The sequence below is a fragment of the Ciconia boyciana genome, chromosome 31 (assembly GCF_034638445.1).
Source record: "Ciconia boyciana chromosome 31, ASM3463844v1, whole genome shotgun sequence".
Lineage (NCBI taxonomy): Eukaryota > Metazoa > Chordata > Aves > Ciconiiformes > Ciconiidae > Ciconia > Ciconia boyciana.
In genome coordinates this window covers 273,559-290,762 of record NC_132964.1, presented here as the reverse complement: position 1 = coordinate 290,762, position 17,204 = coordinate 273,559, and the positions used below count along the sequence as shown (strand labels likewise).

The window sequence follows — 17,204 nt, the reverse complement described above, 5'->3', positions numbered from 1 at the left end:
GTCAGAGATGTGTGGGTCAGTGCTGTGGTCATGTGGGTCACCGTGGGTCCATGTCAGAGATGTGTGGGTCAGTGCTGTGGTCATGTGGGTCACCATGGCTCGGTGCCGGGGCTGTGTGGGTCGCTGTGGGTCACTGTGGGTTGGTGCTGGGGCCATGTGGGTCACTGTGGGTCGGTGCTGGGGCCGTGTGGGTCAGTGCTGTGGTCATGTGGGTCACCGTGGGTCCATGTCAGAGACGTGTGGGTCAGTGCTGTGGTCATGTGGGTCACCATGGCTCGGTGCCGGGGCTGTGTGGGTCGCTGTGGGTCACTGTGGGTCGGTGCTGGGGCCGTGTGGGTCAGTGCTGTGGTCATGTGGGTCACCGTGGGTCCATGTCAGAGATGTGTGGGTCAGTGCTGTGGTCATGTGGGTCACCATGGCTCGGTGCCGGGGCTGTGTGGGTCGCTGTGGGTCACTGTGGGTCGGTGCTGGGGCCGTGTGGGTCAGTGCTGTGGTCATGTGGGTCACCGTGGGTCCATGTCAGAGACGTGTGGGTCAGTGCTGTGGTCATGTGGGTCACCATGGGTCGGTGCCAGGGCTGTGTGGGTCGCTGTGGGTCACCGTGGGTCGGTGCCGGGGCCGTGTGGGTCACCGTGGGCCCAGCCCAGCCCAGCACCTCCTCGGGGGTGGGCAGGAAATGGCGCTCGTAGCCCGACCCCCCGGGGGGGGCCAGTGGCTCCGTCGCCATGTCCGTCCCTCTGTCCAGCTCCGCGTCCGTCCCTCCGTCCATGTCCGTGTCTGTCCGCGTGTCCGTGTCCGTCCCTCTGTCCATGTCCGTGTCCGTCCGTGTGTCTGTGTCCGTCCCTCTGTCCATGTCCGTGTCCGTCCGTGTGTCCGTGTCCGTCCCTCTGTCCGTTCCCCGTGGGCTCAGCTCCACCAGCGTCACCAGCGGCTCCTCGGGGGGCAGGGCGGCTCCCAGCCTGGGGGATCCTGGGGGAGGGTCAGCAGGGACCCCCCGTCCCCCCCCCCCCCGCCCCCCGGGGGACCCCGGCTGACCTGGGTGCGGGCAGCGCGGCTGTGCCGGGGGTCGGGGACGGGCAGGGCCCGGCGGCACCTGCGGGAGGGGCCGCTCATTACCCCCGGCCACTAATTACCCCTGTCTGCTAATTACCCCCCCCCCCCGGCCACTAATTACCCCGTCCATTAATCGCCCCGTTCCCACACCCCCATTACACCCTTATCAGCCCTAATGACCCCATTAACATTACTTCCCCTCATTAGCATTAATTACCCCCACTAATTACCCCGTTAGTGCTCCCCCAGCCTCGTTACCCACCAGCGTTAATTACCCCCCCAGCACTAACTACCCCCGAGGGGGTTTCTTGCCCGCAGCAGCACTAATTACCCCGCTGGCATCAACCACAGGCTTAATTACCCCCCAAGAGCACTAATTACCCCCCAAGAGCACTAATTACCCCCTGAGCACTAATTACCCCTCCAAAGAGCACTAATTACCCCCCCCGACCATTAATTACCCCCCAAAAGCACTAATTTCCCAATTAGCATCAATTACCCGGTGCGAAGCCCCCGCTGGCACTAGCCCCCCGTCCCCACTCATCCCCCCCCGAGCGCGGGTGACCCCCGCCGCCCTAATGAACCCCGTTAATTGCCGCCGCTCGTTAGCACTCACCAGGGGCGCAGGCCCTGGGCCAGGAGGGCGGCGGCGGCCACGGCCACGGCTCCGCACAGGAGGGGACCAGGGGGCTGGGGGGGCGCTGGCAGGGGGCAGGGCGGCTGGATGCGGCCCCCCAGACCCCCCGAACCACCCCGCATCCCTCCGAGCCCCCAAATCCCCCAGAGTCCCCAGGACCCCCTTAGAGCCCCCCAACCCCATCCCCAGGCCCCCCGCTGTGGGGCCTCCGCTCCCCAGCCCCCCGGAGCCGGGACCCCCACGGCCCCCCACGGCCCCCCAGTCTCACCCCTCAAGCGGGCGACGGCCTCCATGGGCTGGGCGGCCCCGACCCCCGGGTAGAGGCTGTGGACCCGCACCCGGTACCGGCCCCCGGGCGCAGCGGCCCTGTGGGGGGGACCCAGGCGTCCGAGGGGGGCGGACGACACCCAGGAATCCGGGCCCCCCCCATAGCGGACCCGGGGCCCCCGACACCCCCGTCCCCCTCTCACCTGGCAGGAGGGCGCTGTGGGCCCCGGGGGCAGCGGAGCCAGTCGAGGGCCCCCCGGCCCCCACCTCGGCCCACTCCACCAGGTACTGGGGGCCGGGGGCCCCCGGCTCCCACCACACCCCCAGTCCCGGCCCCGGCACTGGCTGCACCCGGACACCCCGGGGGGGCGGCAGGTCTTGGGGGGGGGAGAAAGAAAGAGGGGTGCGGGGTCAGGGGGTCCCCGCGGCACCACCCCGGGGCTCGGGGGTCCCGGGGGCCCCACCTGTGCGGTCCAGGCGGAGGCGGGCGGGGGCCGAGGGTCAGGGGGCCCCGGGCGGTGACGGTGGCGGTGACGGTGTCGGAGGGGAGGGGGCAGCGGCAGCAGGGGGGGTGCAGGTGGTGGGGGGGGCCCTGGGCCCGCTCCACCGTCACCGTGTACCGCCGGCCCCCCCCGGTCCAGGGGTCCTGCGGGGGGGGGGGGGGGGGGGTACGCTCAGCCTGGACCCCCGGGATGTGGGGACCCAGGCGCCGGGACCCCCACCCTGGGGGCACCCAGGCGCCCCCCGGCCAGACCCACCTTCCAGAGCAGGATCGGGCCCCGCTCCCCCCCCTCCGCCCCCTCCTGGCGCCAAACGTCCAGCGGCTCCGGTGGCTCTGGGGGGGGACACGGGGCTCAGCGGACCCAGGGGGACCCCAGGGATCGGGCCCCCCTTCCCCCCCCCCCATGCCCCACGGGGACCCACCGTGGGGGGCACGGTGAAGGCCCGGGGGGCTCCAGTCGCTCCAGAGGCCGCCCTCCCCAGGCAGCGCCCCTGCACCTCGTGGGGTCCCCCGGCTCCAGCACCCCCACCTCGAACTCGAACCCCCCGGCTCCACGTCGGCCTCGGGGACCTGGGGGATTTGGGGGGGTGTCAAGGGGGGACACCCCGGTATCCGGGACAGCCCCCCCTCCCTCCCCAGGGGGGACCCGGGCGTGCGGGCCCCCCGGTGCTCACCGGGATCCAGGCGGGGCGGCCCCGGGGCCGGTAGCGCAGGGTGCAGCGGGGGGTCGCCCCTCCCAGCCCGGGGGCCACGTCCAGCGGACCGAAGGGGGCGAGGGGTCCACCTGCAGCCTTGGGGGGCGGCTTCACTGCGGGGGGACACACAGACAGACAGACAGACAGGCAGGCAGACACACACGGCCTCAGCCCCCCCCCCCAGGGACCCCGGGCCCCCCGCCCCGGCCCGCGCCTACCGATGTGGTCGAGGGAGAGGTTGAGGGGGCGTCAGCCGCCGCCCCCGGGCCCTGCACCCACACGGCGTAGACGTCCCCGGCCGTCAGCGCCTCCCGCGGCACCAGCACCCATGGGTGCCCCGCCGGCACCCCCACCGCCCGCGGCCCCTCGCCCGCGCTCCTGCGGGGAAGGGGAAAGGGGGGGCTGCGAGGGGCGGCGGGGCGTGGGGACCCCGCCCCCCGGACCCCCCACCCCCGGCACTCACAGCTTGAGGCTCCGGTAGCAGAGGAGGGGGCCGGGGGGGCGCGGGGCCCCCAGCTGCAGTTCATCCCGGCCCGGGGGCTCGGGCGGAAGCAGTGCAGCGCGGGGGGCCTGCGGGGGGGGAAGGAGGGGGTCTGGGGGTGACCCCAAAAGGGACCCCATCATCCTGCCCCCCCAAGGGACCCCACCCCCCCAAAGGACCCCACCATCCCCCTTCCCCAAAAGGGACCCCATCATCTTCCCCCCAGAGGCACCCAGGCATCCGGCCCCCCGCCATAAGGGACCCCATCATCCTGCCCCCCCCAAGGGACCCCATCATCCTCCCCCCACTCCCCCAAGGGACCCCGTCACCCCCCCCCAAAGGGACTCAGGCATCCAGGCCCCACACCCCCACACTGGAGGGGACCCAGGTGTCCTCCCCCCAAAGGGACCCCATCATCCTGCCCCCCAAGGGACCCCCCCCAAAAGGGACCCCATCATCCTGCCCCCCAAGGGACACCCCCAAAGGGACCCCATCATCCTGCCCCCCAAGGGACCCCATCATCCTGCCCCCCCCTCCCCGGTACCCAGGCGCCCGGGCCCCCCAGGGGACCCAGGTGTCGTTCCCGCAAGGGACCCCATCATGCTGCCCCCAAGGGACCCCCAAGGGACCCCATCATCCTGCCCCCCAGGGACCCAGGCGCCCGGGCCCCCCGGGGACCCAGGTGTCATCCCCCAAGGGACCCCATCATCCTGCCCCCCAAGGGACACCCCCAAAGGGACCCCATCATCCTGCCCCCCAAGGGACCCCCCCAAAAGGGACCCCATCATCCTGCCCCCCAAGGGACCCCATCATCCTGCCCCCGCCCCCAGGGACCCAGGCGCCCGGGCCCCCAGGGGACCCGGGTGTCGTCCCCCAAGGGACCCCATCATCCTGCCCCCCCAAGGGACCCCCCCAAGGGACCCCATCATCCCCCCGAGGCACCCGCCCCCCCCCCGGCCCGCTCTGTCCCGGGGGGGCAGGGCCCCACCTCCCGGCGCGGGGCCGGCGCCCAGCAGCAGCAGCAGCAGCAGCCGGAGCCCCCCGGGGCCCCCCATGGCCTCGATCGCCCGCAGCTCCCCGGGGCCTGCGGGGAGAAAGCGGAGCCCTGGCACCCACCCGGGGCCCCCCGGGGCCTCTCCCCCCCCCCGGGCCCCCTCCCGGCCCCGCGGGGGCGGGGGGGCCGGTACCTGCCGCTCGCTGCCGGGGAGGAAATGACTCAGGGCGCGGGGACCCAGGCGCCCGGGCACCCCAACCCCCAACCGCAGCCCTGGGAGGGGACCCGGCCGCCGCCCCGGGGCTGAGCGTCCTGGGGGGCCGCGATAACGGCCCCGGGCGGGGCCCCCCGGCCCCGGGGAAGGGACCCGGGGGGGGCCGGGTCACGGCGCGGGGTTACACGAGGTCACGGCGGGGGCTCTGTGCCCCCGGCCCCGCGGGGGGGTCCCGGGGCTCCGGTGGGGCCGGGTCCCCCCCGCGCCGCCCCGACTCCGGCCCCGCGCTGCCCCGCGCCCCCGGCCGGGCCGGGCCGGGGCGGCCATGGCGCCCGTAGGCCCCGTTGCCACGGCGACGGCGGGCCTGCCCGCGCCTCCAGGGCCGCGGCCTGGCGCTTTCCCCGCCGCCGTGAGGTCACCGGGCGGCGCTGACGTCACCGGGGGCGCCGCTCGCGAGGGGGTGTGGGGGGAAGCCGGAGAAAATCAGCCTCGCGCTGACGTCACGCGGCCGTGACGGCGGCGGGGCGCCGGCGGCGGGACTACGGTTCCCGGCGGCCCCCGCGGCCGCGCACGCGCGCCCGCCGCGCCCGCCCGCCGGCCGAGCGGCAGCCGCGCGGCCCAATCGGGCGCCGCCAGCTCCCCGCCCGGCCCCGCCCTCCCCGCCCCCCTCAGGAAGCGCCGACGGACGCGCGGGGCGGCCAATGGGGTGGCGGCGGGGCGGCGCCGGCGCGGAGCGACGCGGGCCTCAGCCAACCGGCGGGCGGCGCTGGCGGGCGGCGGCCAATGGGCGCGCGGGGGCGGGGCGCGGCGCGGGCGGCCCCGCCCGCCGCCGAGGCGGGTAGCAACAGTTGCCCCGGTGAGGGAACACGGAGGGCGCCATAGCCACGGTCGCCGTGGCGACCGCGCACCGGCCCCGGCCCGGCCCCGCCGCCCGCGCCCGCCGCCCCCGCCGCCCCCCCGCCGCCGCCGCCGCCGCCGCCGGGCCGGGCCGGGCCGAGGCCCCGCGGGGCCCCGGCGGCGGCCCCGGGCAGGTGGGTCCGCGCGGCGCCGCGCAAGATGGCGGCGGCGGGGCGGGGGAGCGGCGGGGGCGCGGGGGGGCCGGCCCGGCGGCGGCGGCGGCGGCGGCCCCGGGATGGAGCCGGGCCCGGGCCGCGGGGGGCGGGGCCTGCCGCGCGCCCCGGCGATTGGTGGGCGGGCGGGCCAATGGGGGGAGGCGGGGCGGCGGGGGGAGCCAATGGCGGCGCGCGGCGGGGGCGGGGCGCGGCGGGAGGGACCCCCCCACACACCCCCACCCTCCCCCCGCGCGCGAGCCCGGCGGTGATGTCACGCGGTGATGTCATGGCGCGGGGGGGCGGGCGGGGCAGGCGGCACGGCGTGATGTCACGGCGTGATGTCACTGCCGGGCGGCCTTGCCCTCGCCGACGTCGCGCGTCGCCTGGCAACGGGCCTGGGGGCGGGGCGTCGTGGTGTCAGACGGGGAGGCGGCGCCCCGTGGGCACGGCCCGTCTGCCCCGCCGTGACGTCACGCGGTGAGGTCACACCGGGCCGGCGCTGCCGGCAGGCTGAGCTGGGGGTGACATCACTCGCGGGCAGGGCTGATGTCACCCGCCGCCCTCCCCTGCTGGCGTGACGTCCCGTGGCGTGAGGTCACGGCGCGATGTCACCCGGGGGTGGCACCCGGGGGGCCTCGCCCAGCGGCGGGTGACAGGCAGGTGACGTCAGCAGCCGGCTTCGGTGTCACCGCGGCCCTGCCCTCCCCCCGCCCCCCGGCGGGGCCGACGCCCCGCCGTGAGGTCACTCTGTGATGCCGAGCCGTGACGTCACTCTGTGACGCCGCTCTGCGACGTCCCAGAGCGGCGCCTGCGGGGGCACGGTGCTGCCCCGCCCCCGCCCCCACTGATTTCTCTCTTCCTTCCCCATTTTTGCCCCCTCCCCCCAGGCCCCCTCCCCGCGCCCGCCCCGCCCCCGCCGCCATGGCAACGCAGACCTACGTCACGGAGCTGACGGCGGCGACGACGCAGCAGCAGCCGGCCCCGCCTCCCCGCCCCCACCCCCTTCGGGGCGGAGCTGCCGGGGGCCCCGCCCCCCGCGGCCCCCGCCGCCCCCCGCCCCCCGCGCCCCCCCCCCAGCAGTACATCGTCGTCACCGTCTCGGGTGAGTGCCCCACCCCACCCCCTCCCCCGCGGCCGCCACCCCTCCCGTTCCCCCTCCCCCCCCGCGGGGGGGGGGTCCCGGCGGCCGGGGGTCTGACCCTCCCCTCTCTCCGCGCAGAGGCCGCGCTCCGGCCCAGCGAGGCGGTGCCGGTGCCGGTGCCGGTGCCGGTGCCGGTGTCTGAGGGCAGCCCCGCCCCCGCGCCCCCCCCGGCCGGGCCCAGCCCGGGGGTGCAGCAGGTCCCGGGCACCCAGGTGGGACCCCCGGCGGGGGGGGGAGGGGAGGGGCGGGGGGGGGGGCCTGACACCTCCCCAACCCCACCAGGGTGGGGGCGGGGGGGGGGGAACGCACACACCCCAGTGACCACCCCCACGGGGGGGCGCGCCCCTCCTTTGGGGGGGGGGAGGGGCAGGGCGTCCCCACCCCCTCCCCTAACCCCCACCCCCCTCCAATTTCTGCCCCCCAGCGCTCCCGGCCCCCAGCAGCGCGGCCGCCCCAAGCCCGGCCCCCCAGCCGCTGCCGGGCCCGCAGGAGGTGAGTGGGGGGGGGGAATGGGGTGCGGGGGGCGGGGGATGGGGTGCAGCACCCCGACCCCCGCTCCCCCAGGTGCAGCAGCTGCCGCCGGTGCCGGTGCAGCACGTCTACCCCGCGCCCGTGCCCTACGTGGAGGGCGGCGACGGCACCTACCCCCGGCGGCATGTGAGTACCCCCCCGCACCCCCTTTGATTTGGGGTGGGGGATCCCCCTCCCCCCTCACCCCTCTTTTCCTCTCGCCCCCCCCGCAGCCGCTCGGGCTCGTACCCCTACGCCGAAACGCCGCTCTACGGCCAAAACGCCGGGGCCGGCTACTACGAGGCGTCGGGGGGGGGCCCGGTGCAGCCCAGCCCGCCCCCAGCTCGCAGGCGGCCGCCGGCAGCACCCCGTCCCCATGTACGTCTCGGGGGCAGATCCTGGGCAGCCCCCCCAGCACCGCCACCCCCGGCACCCCCGGCACCCCCGGCACCGCCGCCGGCACCTACGTCATCCAGGGGGGGTACATGCTGGGGGGGGCCAGTCCTACTCCCACACCACCCGCGCCTCCCCCGCCACGGTGAGGCCCCCGGGGCTGGGGGGGGGGAGCCCCTCCCCATGGGGATTGTGGGGAGAAAACGGGGGTTGGGGGGAGGGGGCTGGAGTGGGGAGGGGGGCGCCCCTGTGGGGTGTTTTGGGGAGAAACTGAGGGGGTTGGGGGGAGGGGAGCCCTGCTGGGGGGGGGGAGGGGAGGGGCCCCTGCCTTTCCACTTTGGGGGCAGAATGGAAGATTTTGGGAAACGGCCCCCAAGGGCGCGGGCGGCCCTGGGGGGGGGGTGCGGCGGTGAGGGCAGAGCCACCATTTGGGGGAGAAAACGGAAAATTTGGGGGAAACGGCCCTGGAATGGGGAGGGGCGGGCCTGTGTCCCCTCCCGGGTGGAAATGTGGGGGCAAAGCCCGCGGTTTGGGGGCACAACCTGGGGCTTGGGGGAAAGCAGGGGTAGGGGGCTGGGGGGAGTGCCGGGGGGCTCGGGCGTGCTTTGGGGGCTCGGGGCTGACCCCAGGCCCTGCCCCCCCCCCTTTTCCCCCCAGGTTCAGTGGCTGCTGGACAACTACGAGACGGCGGAGGGGGTGAGCCTGCCCCGCAGCACCCTGTACTGCCACTACCTGCTGCACTGCCAGCAGCAGAAGCTGGAGCCCGTCAACGCCGCCTCCTTCGGCAAACTCATCCGCTCCGTCTTCATGGGCCTGCGCACCCGCCGCCTGGGAACCAGGTACGGCCCCCCGCCCCCCGGGGCCCCCCCGGGCCCCCACGCCGACCCCGTTGTGTCCCCCCGCGGTCTGCAGGGGTAACTCCAAGTACCATTACTACGGGCTGCGCATCAAGGCCAGCTCCCCGCTGCTGCGGCTGATGGAGGACCAGCAGCACCTCGCCATGCGGCAGCAGCCCTTCGCCCAGAAGCAGCGGTAAGACCCGCAGGCCCCCGCCCGCGCCCCCCCCCTCCCGCGCCCGCCGCGCCCCTCCGCGGCTGGCGGGACCCCCCCCTTTGTCCCCCCCGTTTCTTTCCCTCCCCCCGCCCCCCGCCCGCAGGCTGAAGCCCATCCAGAAGATGGAGGGGTGACCAACGGCGTGGCCGTGGGGCAGCAGCCGCCGGCCGGGCTCTCCGACATCAGCACCCAGGTCCAGCAGTACCAGCAGTTCCTGGGTGAGGACCCCCAGAATCCCCCTGCGCCCCCCAAACCCCTTCCCCAGTCCCCCCCCCGTAACCCCCCCGCGCCCCACAGACGCCTCCCGCACCCTGGCCGAGTTCCCCGAGATCGACCTCCAGGGGAAGCCGCTGCCCGAGGGCGCCTGCGCCGAGGACGTCAAGGCCTTCCAGCTGCTCTACCGCGAGCACTGCGAGGTGGGGCGTCCCCCGGCCCCCTCAGACCCTCCCCCAGCCTCGGGGGACCCCCCTGACACCCCCTTTCCCCCCCCGCCCCCCCCCACGCCAGGCCATCGTGGACGTGATGATAAACCTCCAGTTCACGCTGGTGGAGACGCTGTGGAAAACCTTCTGGCGCTGCAGCCTGAGCCAGCCCAGCGAGGCCGCCCCGGTGGCAGTGTGAGTGGGGAGTGGACGGACGGACGGACACGCGCGCGCGCCGCGGTGACCCCCGTCCGTCCCCGGTGACGCGGCGGGGGGGCCGCGCCGGTAACGCCGGGGGTTATCCCCGCAGCCACGACGAGGCGGAGAGGCGCCTGCCCAAGAGCCGCCCCGCCCTCCTCTCCAAGTACGAGCCCGTCCTGCGGTGGGCCAAGGACTGCGACCACGCGCTCTACCAGGGGCTGGTGGAGATCCTCATCCCCGACGTCCTCCGGCCCATCCCCAGTGAGTCCCCCACCCCCCCCCGCGCCCCCCAACCCCCCCGCGCACCCCCCTCACGCCCCCACCCCACCCCCGGCATCCGCCCCCCCCAGGTGCCTTGACGCAAGCGATCCGAAATTTCGCCAAGAGTTTGGAGAGCTGGTTAACGAACGCCATGATGAACATCCCCGAGGAGATGGTCCGCGTGAAGGTGGGGCTGCGGGGTGGCTTGGGGGGGGGGATGGGCACCGTGGGGTGCCCCCCGGCCCGGCGCTGACCCCCGGCCCCTCGCAGGTGGCGGCAGCAAGTGCCTTTGCCCAGACGCTGCGACGCTACACGTCCCTCAACCACTTGGCGCAGGCGGCGCGCGCCGTCCTGCAGAACACGGCCCAGATCAACCAGATGCTCAGCGACCTCAACCGGGTCGACTTCGCCAACGTCCAGGTGCCGCCGCCGGGGCCCCGGCGTGTCCGTGTGTCCGTCTGTGTGTGTCCCCAAAACCAGGGGAAAGGGGGGACCGGACCGGGGCTGGGGGGGGGGCGCCCGGGCTCCCGCTGGCGTGGGGGTCAGGGCAGTGGGTCGCTTTGGGGACGGGACAGGACGCCTGGGCTTCCCCCTCCAAAAAGGCAATGGGGGGGCTCCGGAATGCCGTCGGGCACTGCCGTGGGGCTGGGGGGGCGCAGCGTTTTGGGGCTGGGGGGCGTTTTGGGGCTGGGGTACACCGCGGGGTTGTGGGCTGCTGTGGGGCTGCCCCACGGCTCCAGGGAGCCCCACAGAGCCGCTCCTGACCCCCGAGTCCCCGTCGTCGTCGTCGTCGTCGTGTGTCCCCCCCCCCACCTCAGCAGAGGGTCCCCTGGGCGCACCGGGGCACCGCGGGTCGGGGTCCCGCCGAGGCTCGGGGCTGTGCTGGGGGTCGGGGTCCCGCCGTGGGTCCGAGCCGCTGCCCCGTGCCCCCCGCCCCGGCAGGAGCAGGCCTCGTGGGTGTGCCGGTGCGAGGACCGGGTGGTGCAGCGGCTGGAGCAGGACTTCAAGGCGACGCTGCAGCAGCAGAACTCGCTGGAGCAGTGGGCGGCCTGGCTGGACGCCGTCGTCGCCCGCGTCCTCAAACCCCACCAGGGCACCCCCGGCTTCCCCCGCGCCGCCAAGCTCTTCCTCCTCAAGTGGTCCTTCTACAGGTGGGTGCCCCCAAAACCCCACCGCCCCCGCAGACGCCCCCCCGCCCGCCGCCCCGGCGCGGTGACGCCGACGCCGTGTCCCCGCAGCTCGATGGTGATCCGGGACCTGACCCTGCGCAGCGCCGCCAGCTTCGGCTCCTTCCACCTGATCCGGCTGCTCTACGACGAGTACATGTACTACCTGGTGGAGCACCGCGTGGCGCAGGCCCGCGGGCAGAGCCCCATCGCCGTCATGGGAGAGGTGACGGGACGGGACCCCCGGGGGGTGCGGGGGGGGGTCGTGGGGGTCGGGTCCCCGCCCCAGGGCCTCACGGTCGCTCTCCGCCCGCAGTTCGCCAACCTGACGAGCTCCCTCAACTCCCTGGACCCCGACAAAGGTGAGTGCCCCCTGCCCCGTGGCACCGCTCGCCACTCTGTGTGCGTTAACTCTGAAACCTACTGGTGGCAGCTCTCTCTCTCTCTGTGTGGCTGTGTGGACTCTGGCGCCTACTGATGGCAAGAGTGAGGGTGTTAACTCTGAAACCTACCGATGGCAGCTCTGTGCATGTGAACTCTGGAACCTACTGATGACCACTCTGTGTGTGTGCGTGAGAGAGAGAGAGAGAGAGAGAGAGAGAGAATGTGTGAACTCTGGAACCTACTGATGGCAAAAGCGAGGGTGTTAACTCTGAAACCTACTGATGATGGCTCTGTGTGTGGGGGAGCTCTGGAACCGACTGACGGCAGCTGCATCACTCTGTGTGTGTGTTAACTCTGGAACCGACTGATGGCAGCCCTGCTCAGCCCATCGCTGTGGCCCGCTGGCGGGGGGGCAGGGGGTGCCAGTGGTGTCGCACTGCCCCCACCCCACCCCCGCTGTGTGTGTGTCCCCCCCCAGACGAGGAGGAGGAGGAGGAGGAGGAGAGCGACGAGGAGCTGCCGCAGGAGATGGCGCTGGGGGCGGGGGAGGGGCGGCGCTGCCCCCGACCCCTGGAGCCCCGGCCAAGCTCCCCGCACCGACGCCCGCGGCCTCTTCGTCCAGGCCCTGCCCTCCAGCTGAGGGCCCTGCCCCGCCCCGCCCGGTAACGCCCCGCCCCCACCCCCCACGCTTTCACCCCCGCCTGGGCCCCCCCCGCGCCCCCCCCCCCTCCACAGCTCCCCGGGGGGGCCCGGGGGGCCCGGGAGGCGCCAGCGGCGCCAAAGGGCCTTAAGCAACGCCGGGATCGTGTGCCAAAGCCCCCCGGCCCCCAGGGATGGACGTGGGGGGGGGGTGAGGGGAGAGGCGACCCCCCCGACCTCGGGGATGATGGGGGAGGGGCCCCGCTGCTCCAGCAAAGGGACCCGCAGGGTTTGGGGATGGCCCCTCCCCCGGGGGGGAGGATTTAGGGACCCTGTGGGGGTGGGGGGTGGGGGGGCAAAAACACCCCGGGGGGACGGAGAGCGCGGGGGACAGACACACACACACAGAGGCGGGGGGACTCCTGGATGCTGCTCCCCCTCCCCCGCAGCCCCTGCCCCCACAGTGCCAAACACCCCCGCCCCCGCCGCCTTACGCCAGGACCCCCGCATGAAGGGGCCCCCTCCCCCGCGCTTCAGCCCCCTCCCCCCGCCGTTAGATATTCTAGTTTTCGATCAATTCTGTGCTTTTGTAACCCCCGCCCCCCCCCCCCCGCGCCCGGGGCCCCCGGGGAGGGGTCGGTGCTTGTGGCCGCCATCGAGAGCCCGCGTGAAAAACCTCGAGTGGGGGAGGGGCGGGGGCCCCCGCGCCCCCGCGCCCCCCCGTGTCGTCCTCCCCGCAGAAGCTGTTTTCTACCTTTTGTAGTTCTTTCTTAAGAGGAATAAAATCCGCCGTGGTCTTTGCCCCCGCCCCTCCCTGCGCCGCAGGGGGGACGGGACACGGGTGGGGCGGGACACGGGTGGGGGCGTCCCCAAAACCCGCAGGAATCACCCCAAAACCCCTGTGAACGAAAGCGCCACAAACGCAAATGGGAATATTTATTAAGGGGGGCGGGGGGGGAACGGCCTCCTCCGGGGCTCCCCTCCCCCAATTAAAACACCGAACAGAAAAAGGAGGAAAAAAACGCAAACGGCCCCAAAATGGGGGGTGGGGGAGGGGGGACCCCCCTACAGCACGATCCAGGTGTAGCGCTCGTTGTCTGCCAGCACCTTCAGGGAGCAGCCTGGGGGAGGGGGTGTGAGGGGGGTGGGGGAGGGAGCAGCCCCAGGACCCCCAGGGCCCGCCCCCCCCCACCTTTGTGCAGCGCCTCGTTCGTCATCCTGTTGACGTAGCGGCCGCTGCTCTCGGGGACGAGCCACTTCATCACCGTGTCCACGCAGCCCTTGCGGTACGAGCTCCAGACGCTGCCGCTGCGGGGGGGACGCGACGGACACGGGGTTCAGGGGGCCCTCCCAGCACCCTCAGCCCCCCCCTTGTAGCCCCGAGCCCCCCACCGCCCCCAAGCTGCCGCAGGGTGGCCTCACCACCCACCCTGGCACCCCCAGCCTGGCTCCGACCCCCCCCAGCCCCTCCCCACCCCCAAAATCGCCCCCCCCCACCCCAGGCTGCCCCCCCACCTCGTCTGTCCCTTGACCTCGGTGAGGTCCCCCACGCTGACGGTGACAAAGGTGCCGGTGTTGAGGTCCCAGGCGACCTTCAGGCTGGTGTGGTAGGTCTTTGGTCTGCGGGAGGAGGGGGCTCAGCCTGGGGGGGCAGGGCAGGGGCGGGGGTGTTTTGGGGCTGGGGGGGGGGTCGCTTTGGGGCCCCCCGCCCCCCTCACCGGAGCTGTCCCTCCTCGTCGGGCGAGGGGAAGGCCAGGAGCAGCAGCCCGATGTTGATGATGACCTGGTTGGTCTCGGGACAAACCTGGGGGGGACACACGGGGTGAAGCGGGGGGGTCCCGGGGGGTCCCGGGGGGCAGGGGGGTCCCCGTGTGTCCCCGCACCTCGAGGATGACGATGTCGTAGTCGCTGAAGGAGCAGAACTGGCGGGACCAAGCGGCGTCGTTCCGGATCACTTCGTTAATGACGTACTCGAAGTCCAGCGTCAGCTGCTCCACCGTCAGGTACTGCCCCTGGGGGGGGGCGGCTGTCACCCCCCCGCGCGCTGGGGACAGGGGGGACACCCCAGAACCCCCCTCCCCGCCCCCCGCGCCCACCTGCGCCGTCGCCCGCTCCTTCAGCGGCTTCAGGCTGCGGCCGCGCAGGTCGGTGACCACGAAGGGCAGCGAGATCTTGTCGTCCTCGTACTCTGGGGGGGGAGGAAATGGGGTCGGGGGGGGGCCCAAAACGGGGGGGGCCCCCCCAGGGGACCCCGAGCCCCCCCCTCTCCCGGCAGCTCACCCTCCTCGGGCGCGGCGGGCTCGCCGGGCTCCAGCACGTAGCGCAGTTTGGTGTAGTTGACGTAGCCGGGCTCGGGGGGCGCGGGGCGGCGCAGGGGGCCGGGGGGCGGGGGGCTCTCCCGCAGGGCCGCCGTCCCCCGGGGGACGCAGGGTGCAGGCGGCAGCGCCCGGCCCGGCCGGCGCCGAGCAGGGGGGCGGTGGCGGGGTGGCGGGCGGGGGACGCTCGAAGCCGGCAGCAGCGCCGCAGCCGCCGCCGTCGCCGTCTTCCTCCTCCTCCTCCTCCTCCTCCTCCTCCTCGCCCCCCCCGCCGGGCCGCGCCGGCCCCGTGGCCTCCTTGGCGCGCCGGAAGATGTCGGCCACGAACTCTTTGGCTTTGGCCACGGCGGGGGAGAGCCCCGCGCCCCCCCGGCCCTGCCCGTCCCCCGGTGCCGCCCGCCCGGCGAGGGGCTGCGCCGCCCCGGCCCCCTCCCGCTCCCCCGGCTCCTCCGGCCGCGGCGGGACGCATCCCGCCCGGCGGCAGGGCACCGGCGGGCTCCGGCGCTCGTAGAGGATTTGGCAGGAGCTGCTGTCGCCTGCGGGAGGGAGCGGGAGGTCGGGGGGGTGCAGGGGGGGGCTCTGGGGGTGCGGGGGGGGGCCCCGGGGGCGCCGTACCTGCGGCGTGGACGGCGACGGCGCAGGCGACGAGGGAGTAGCTGGTGTTGAGGAGCACGACCTGGTCCTTCTTCAGCTGGAAGGCGGGCTGGAAGGTGGGGAAGGGGTAGACCACCTGGTACTTGGTGTGCAGCATGAAGCCGTGCCGCAGGCAGTGCGCCTGCCGGTCGCCTGCGGGCAGCCGGGGAGAGGCAGCGGCTCAGCGCCGGCGAGGCGGGCCGGCGGCCGCCCGCGGCTCCGCGGGGCGGGGAGGGAAGCGGCGGCGCGGCGGGAGCTCACCGGGGTGGGCGAGGGCCGCGTCCCGGCAGCCGGGGCAGTGCCTGGGGGGGGGCACGGCCACCGCGCTGATGTAAATGTCGCGGTGGTTCTCGTCGCTCATCATCATCATGTTGACGAGGAGGCCGTTGGCGGAGCGGGTGCTGCGGGGGGGGAGGGGGGTGAGACGGCGACCCCCGCGTCGGCACGCGGCCACGGCGGGACGGGGACGCGGGGCCCCGCGCTCACTTGAAGCCGAAGACGATGACCTTGGAGGAGTCGCTGGGCCACTCGCAGACCGTCAGGTACAGGTCGCTGTAGATCTCCTCGTCCTGGAAGAGGCGAACCTGCCGCACCTGCGGGGAGGGGCGCGGTGGGAGGGGGCGGCCGCGGGGCCCCCCAAAACACCGGGGGAAGCTCCTGGGAGGAGGAGGGGGGGGACGCGCGCGTGCGTCCGTCCGTCCGTCCAGCGGAGGGGGGGCACGGTACCAGTTTGAGCTTGCTGTGGACGTTGAACTCCCACCAGTAGAGGTGGTAGATGTAGAAGGAGAAGTCGTCGTCGCCGCTGTTGCTGGTGTAGGACAGGACGTAGCGGCCGCACTTGGAGAAGCCGAGGAAGATGTGCCTGGGGGGGGGACACGGACACACGCACGCGATGCGGCAGCTCCGGCAGGGCCCCCGCGGAGGGGGGACCGCCCCCCGCGCCCCCCGGGCCTCACCCCGCGCACAGAAAGTCCTCGTCCACGATGCTCTTCAGGGAGACGCAGACCCGCGGGGGCAGCTTGCGGAAGAGCCGGGGCGAGAGCTGCCCGCTGATCTGGGGGGGGCGGCGTTGTCAGGGACCCCCCAACCCTCCCACCCCACCCCCCGCTCCCCACCGTGTCCCCACGCCCGCCTCCAGCCCCCAGCCCCACCGCCAACACATCGCCCCTCTCCAGCCCCCCCCCCCCAGGGCTCCCCCGGCCCCGTGGCCCCAGACCCCTCACAGGCCCCCCAGCTCGGGGCCCGCTTCGGGCCACCCCCAGCCCGGGGCTCCCCCAGCCCAGGGCTCCCCAGGACCCCCGCCGCGCACCCCCGACCCCTCACCACCCCACGCGGGACCCCCAGCTCAGGGGACCACCCCCACCCCCGCCACGTCCCCCTCAGCCCCCGCCATGCCCCCCCCCCGAGCCCCCTCATCTCCCCCGTCCCTCCCTCAGGGCTCCCCTCAGGTCCCCCGCCGCCCCCGCCATGTTCCCCGCCGCTCCCCGCTCACCTTGACGCGGTCGAGCTGCCTCACGACGTGCTCGCGGCGGCCCCGCGGGCCCGGCCCGGCCGAGGACCCACCCGCCGCCCCCGCCGGGCCCCGCTTTCCCCCCGGGCCGCCCCGCTCCGATTTCGAGCTGGGCGCCATTTTCCCCCGGCCCCCTCTGCTTCCGGAGCGCCCCGGCCCGCCGCCGACGGCCCGCCCACGCCGCGCGCCCATTGGCCGCCGCCCCACCGCCCGCGCTCCTCGTTGGGAGACGCGGCGGCGCGAGGCAGACGCCCCCGTCTCCATTGGTCCGGCGCGGCCGTCAATCCCCACCGCGCCCCACCCCGGCGAGGCGTTAGGACCAATCGGAGCGCAGCGCCCGCGCCGTGATTGGCCCACCCTCCCGCCCGTCCGTTCTGGAGCGGTTGCCATGGAGAAGAGGCACTGGCTGGAAGGCGGTCTCTGGGGAGTGGGCGGGGCTGGGCGGGAGCCGTTGCCGTGGCGACGGGGATGTGCGGCCGGGCCTGGGCCTGGGCCCGGGCCACCATGGGGGGGGGGCGACGGACGGACGGACGGACGACGGGACACGGGGACACGCGGGCCGGGGGACACCGGGGGCGGGGGACACCGGGGGCCGACCCGGGGCCGAGGGCCGTGCCACGCTGCCCAGGGAGGCACCACCAGGCCCCGGGAGGTGGCTCGAGGCCCGGGTCCCCGCCGCCC

General features: G+C 74.7%; 3 protein-coding genes across 3 annotated transcripts; 1 reads left to right on the top strand and 2 right to left on the bottom strand.

Moving 5' to 3' along the window:
* Positions 1-1,954: 1,954 nt before the first annotated feature.
* Positions 1,955-5,723, bottom strand: LOC140645094 (uncharacterized). The gene is made up of 8 exons (XM_072848312.1): positions 5,598-5,723; positions 3,618-3,724; positions 3,373-3,532; positions 3,134-3,243; positions 2,716-2,792; positions 2,422-2,603; positions 2,161-2,334; positions 1,955-2,056 (listed from the first exon to the last, which is right to left on the bottom strand). Exons 1-8 carry the CDS (start codon positions 5,721-5,723, stop codon positions 1,955-1,957), a joined length of 1,038 nt encoding a protein of 345 aa, XP_072704413.1.
* A 1,822-nt stretch (positions 5,724-7,545) lies between these two features.
* Positions 7,546-12,066, top strand: RFX1 (regulatory factor X1). Its single transcript, XM_072848310.1, is given in 18 exon segments — positions 7,546-7,550; positions 7,780-7,856; positions 7,859-8,038; positions 8,041-8,084; positions 8,597-8,778; positions 8,852-8,971; positions 9,096-9,121; positions 9,124-9,210; positions 9,290-9,408; positions 9,500-9,609; positions 9,725-9,876; positions 9,966-10,063; positions 10,147-10,296; positions 10,819-11,027; positions 11,115-11,268; positions 11,359-11,404; positions 11,905-12,001; positions 12,003-12,066. Coding segments are annotated over 18 exon segments (1,920 nt in total).
* A 982-nt stretch (positions 12,067-13,048) lies between these two features.
* On the bottom strand, positions 13,049-16,670 carry DCAF15 (DDB1 and CUL4 associated factor 15). Its single transcript, XM_072848391.1, has 12 exons — positions 16,506-16,670; positions 15,970-16,067; positions 15,740-15,875; positions 15,500-15,606; positions 15,275-15,414; positions 14,996-15,166; positions 14,162-14,253; positions 13,949-14,077; positions 13,784-13,869; positions 13,581-13,685; positions 13,258-13,373; positions 13,049-13,186 (listed from the first exon to the last, which is right to left on the bottom strand). The coding sequence occupies exons 1-12, from the start codon at positions 16,641-16,643 to the stop codon at positions 13,131-13,133; spliced, it is 1,374 nt and encodes a 457-aa protein (XP_072704492.1). The 5' UTR covers positions 16,644-16,670; the 3' UTR covers positions 13,049-13,130.
* Positions 16,671-17,204: the final 534 nt, after the last annotated feature.

Coding starts and splice junctions, on each gene's coding strand:
- LOC140645094 (XM_072848312.1), bottom strand. CDS start 5,723: ATGGCGCCCTCCGTGTTCCCTCACCGGGGCAACTGTTGCTACCCGCCT. Junction 3,244..3,372: donor CCTCTCCCTCGACCACATCG/GTAGGCGCGGGC, acceptor CCAAGGCTGCAG/GTGGACCCCTCGCCCCCTTC. Junction 2,793..3,133: donor GCCGCCCCGCCTGGATCCCG/GTGAGCACCGGG, acceptor GTCCCCCCCCAG/AGCCACCGGAGCCGCTGGAC.
- DCAF15 (XM_072848391.1), bottom strand. CDS start 16,643: ATGGCGCCCAGCTCGAAATCGGAGCGGGGCGGCCCGGGGGGAAAGCGG. Junction 13,686..13,783: donor GACGAGGAGGGACAGCTCCG/GTGAGGGGGGCG, acceptor CTCCTCCCGCAG/ACCAAAGACCTACCACACCA. Junction 13,374..13,580: donor GAGGTCAAGGGACAGACGAG/GTGGGGGGGCAG, acceptor TCCCCCCCGCAG/CGGCAGCGTCTGGAGCTCGT.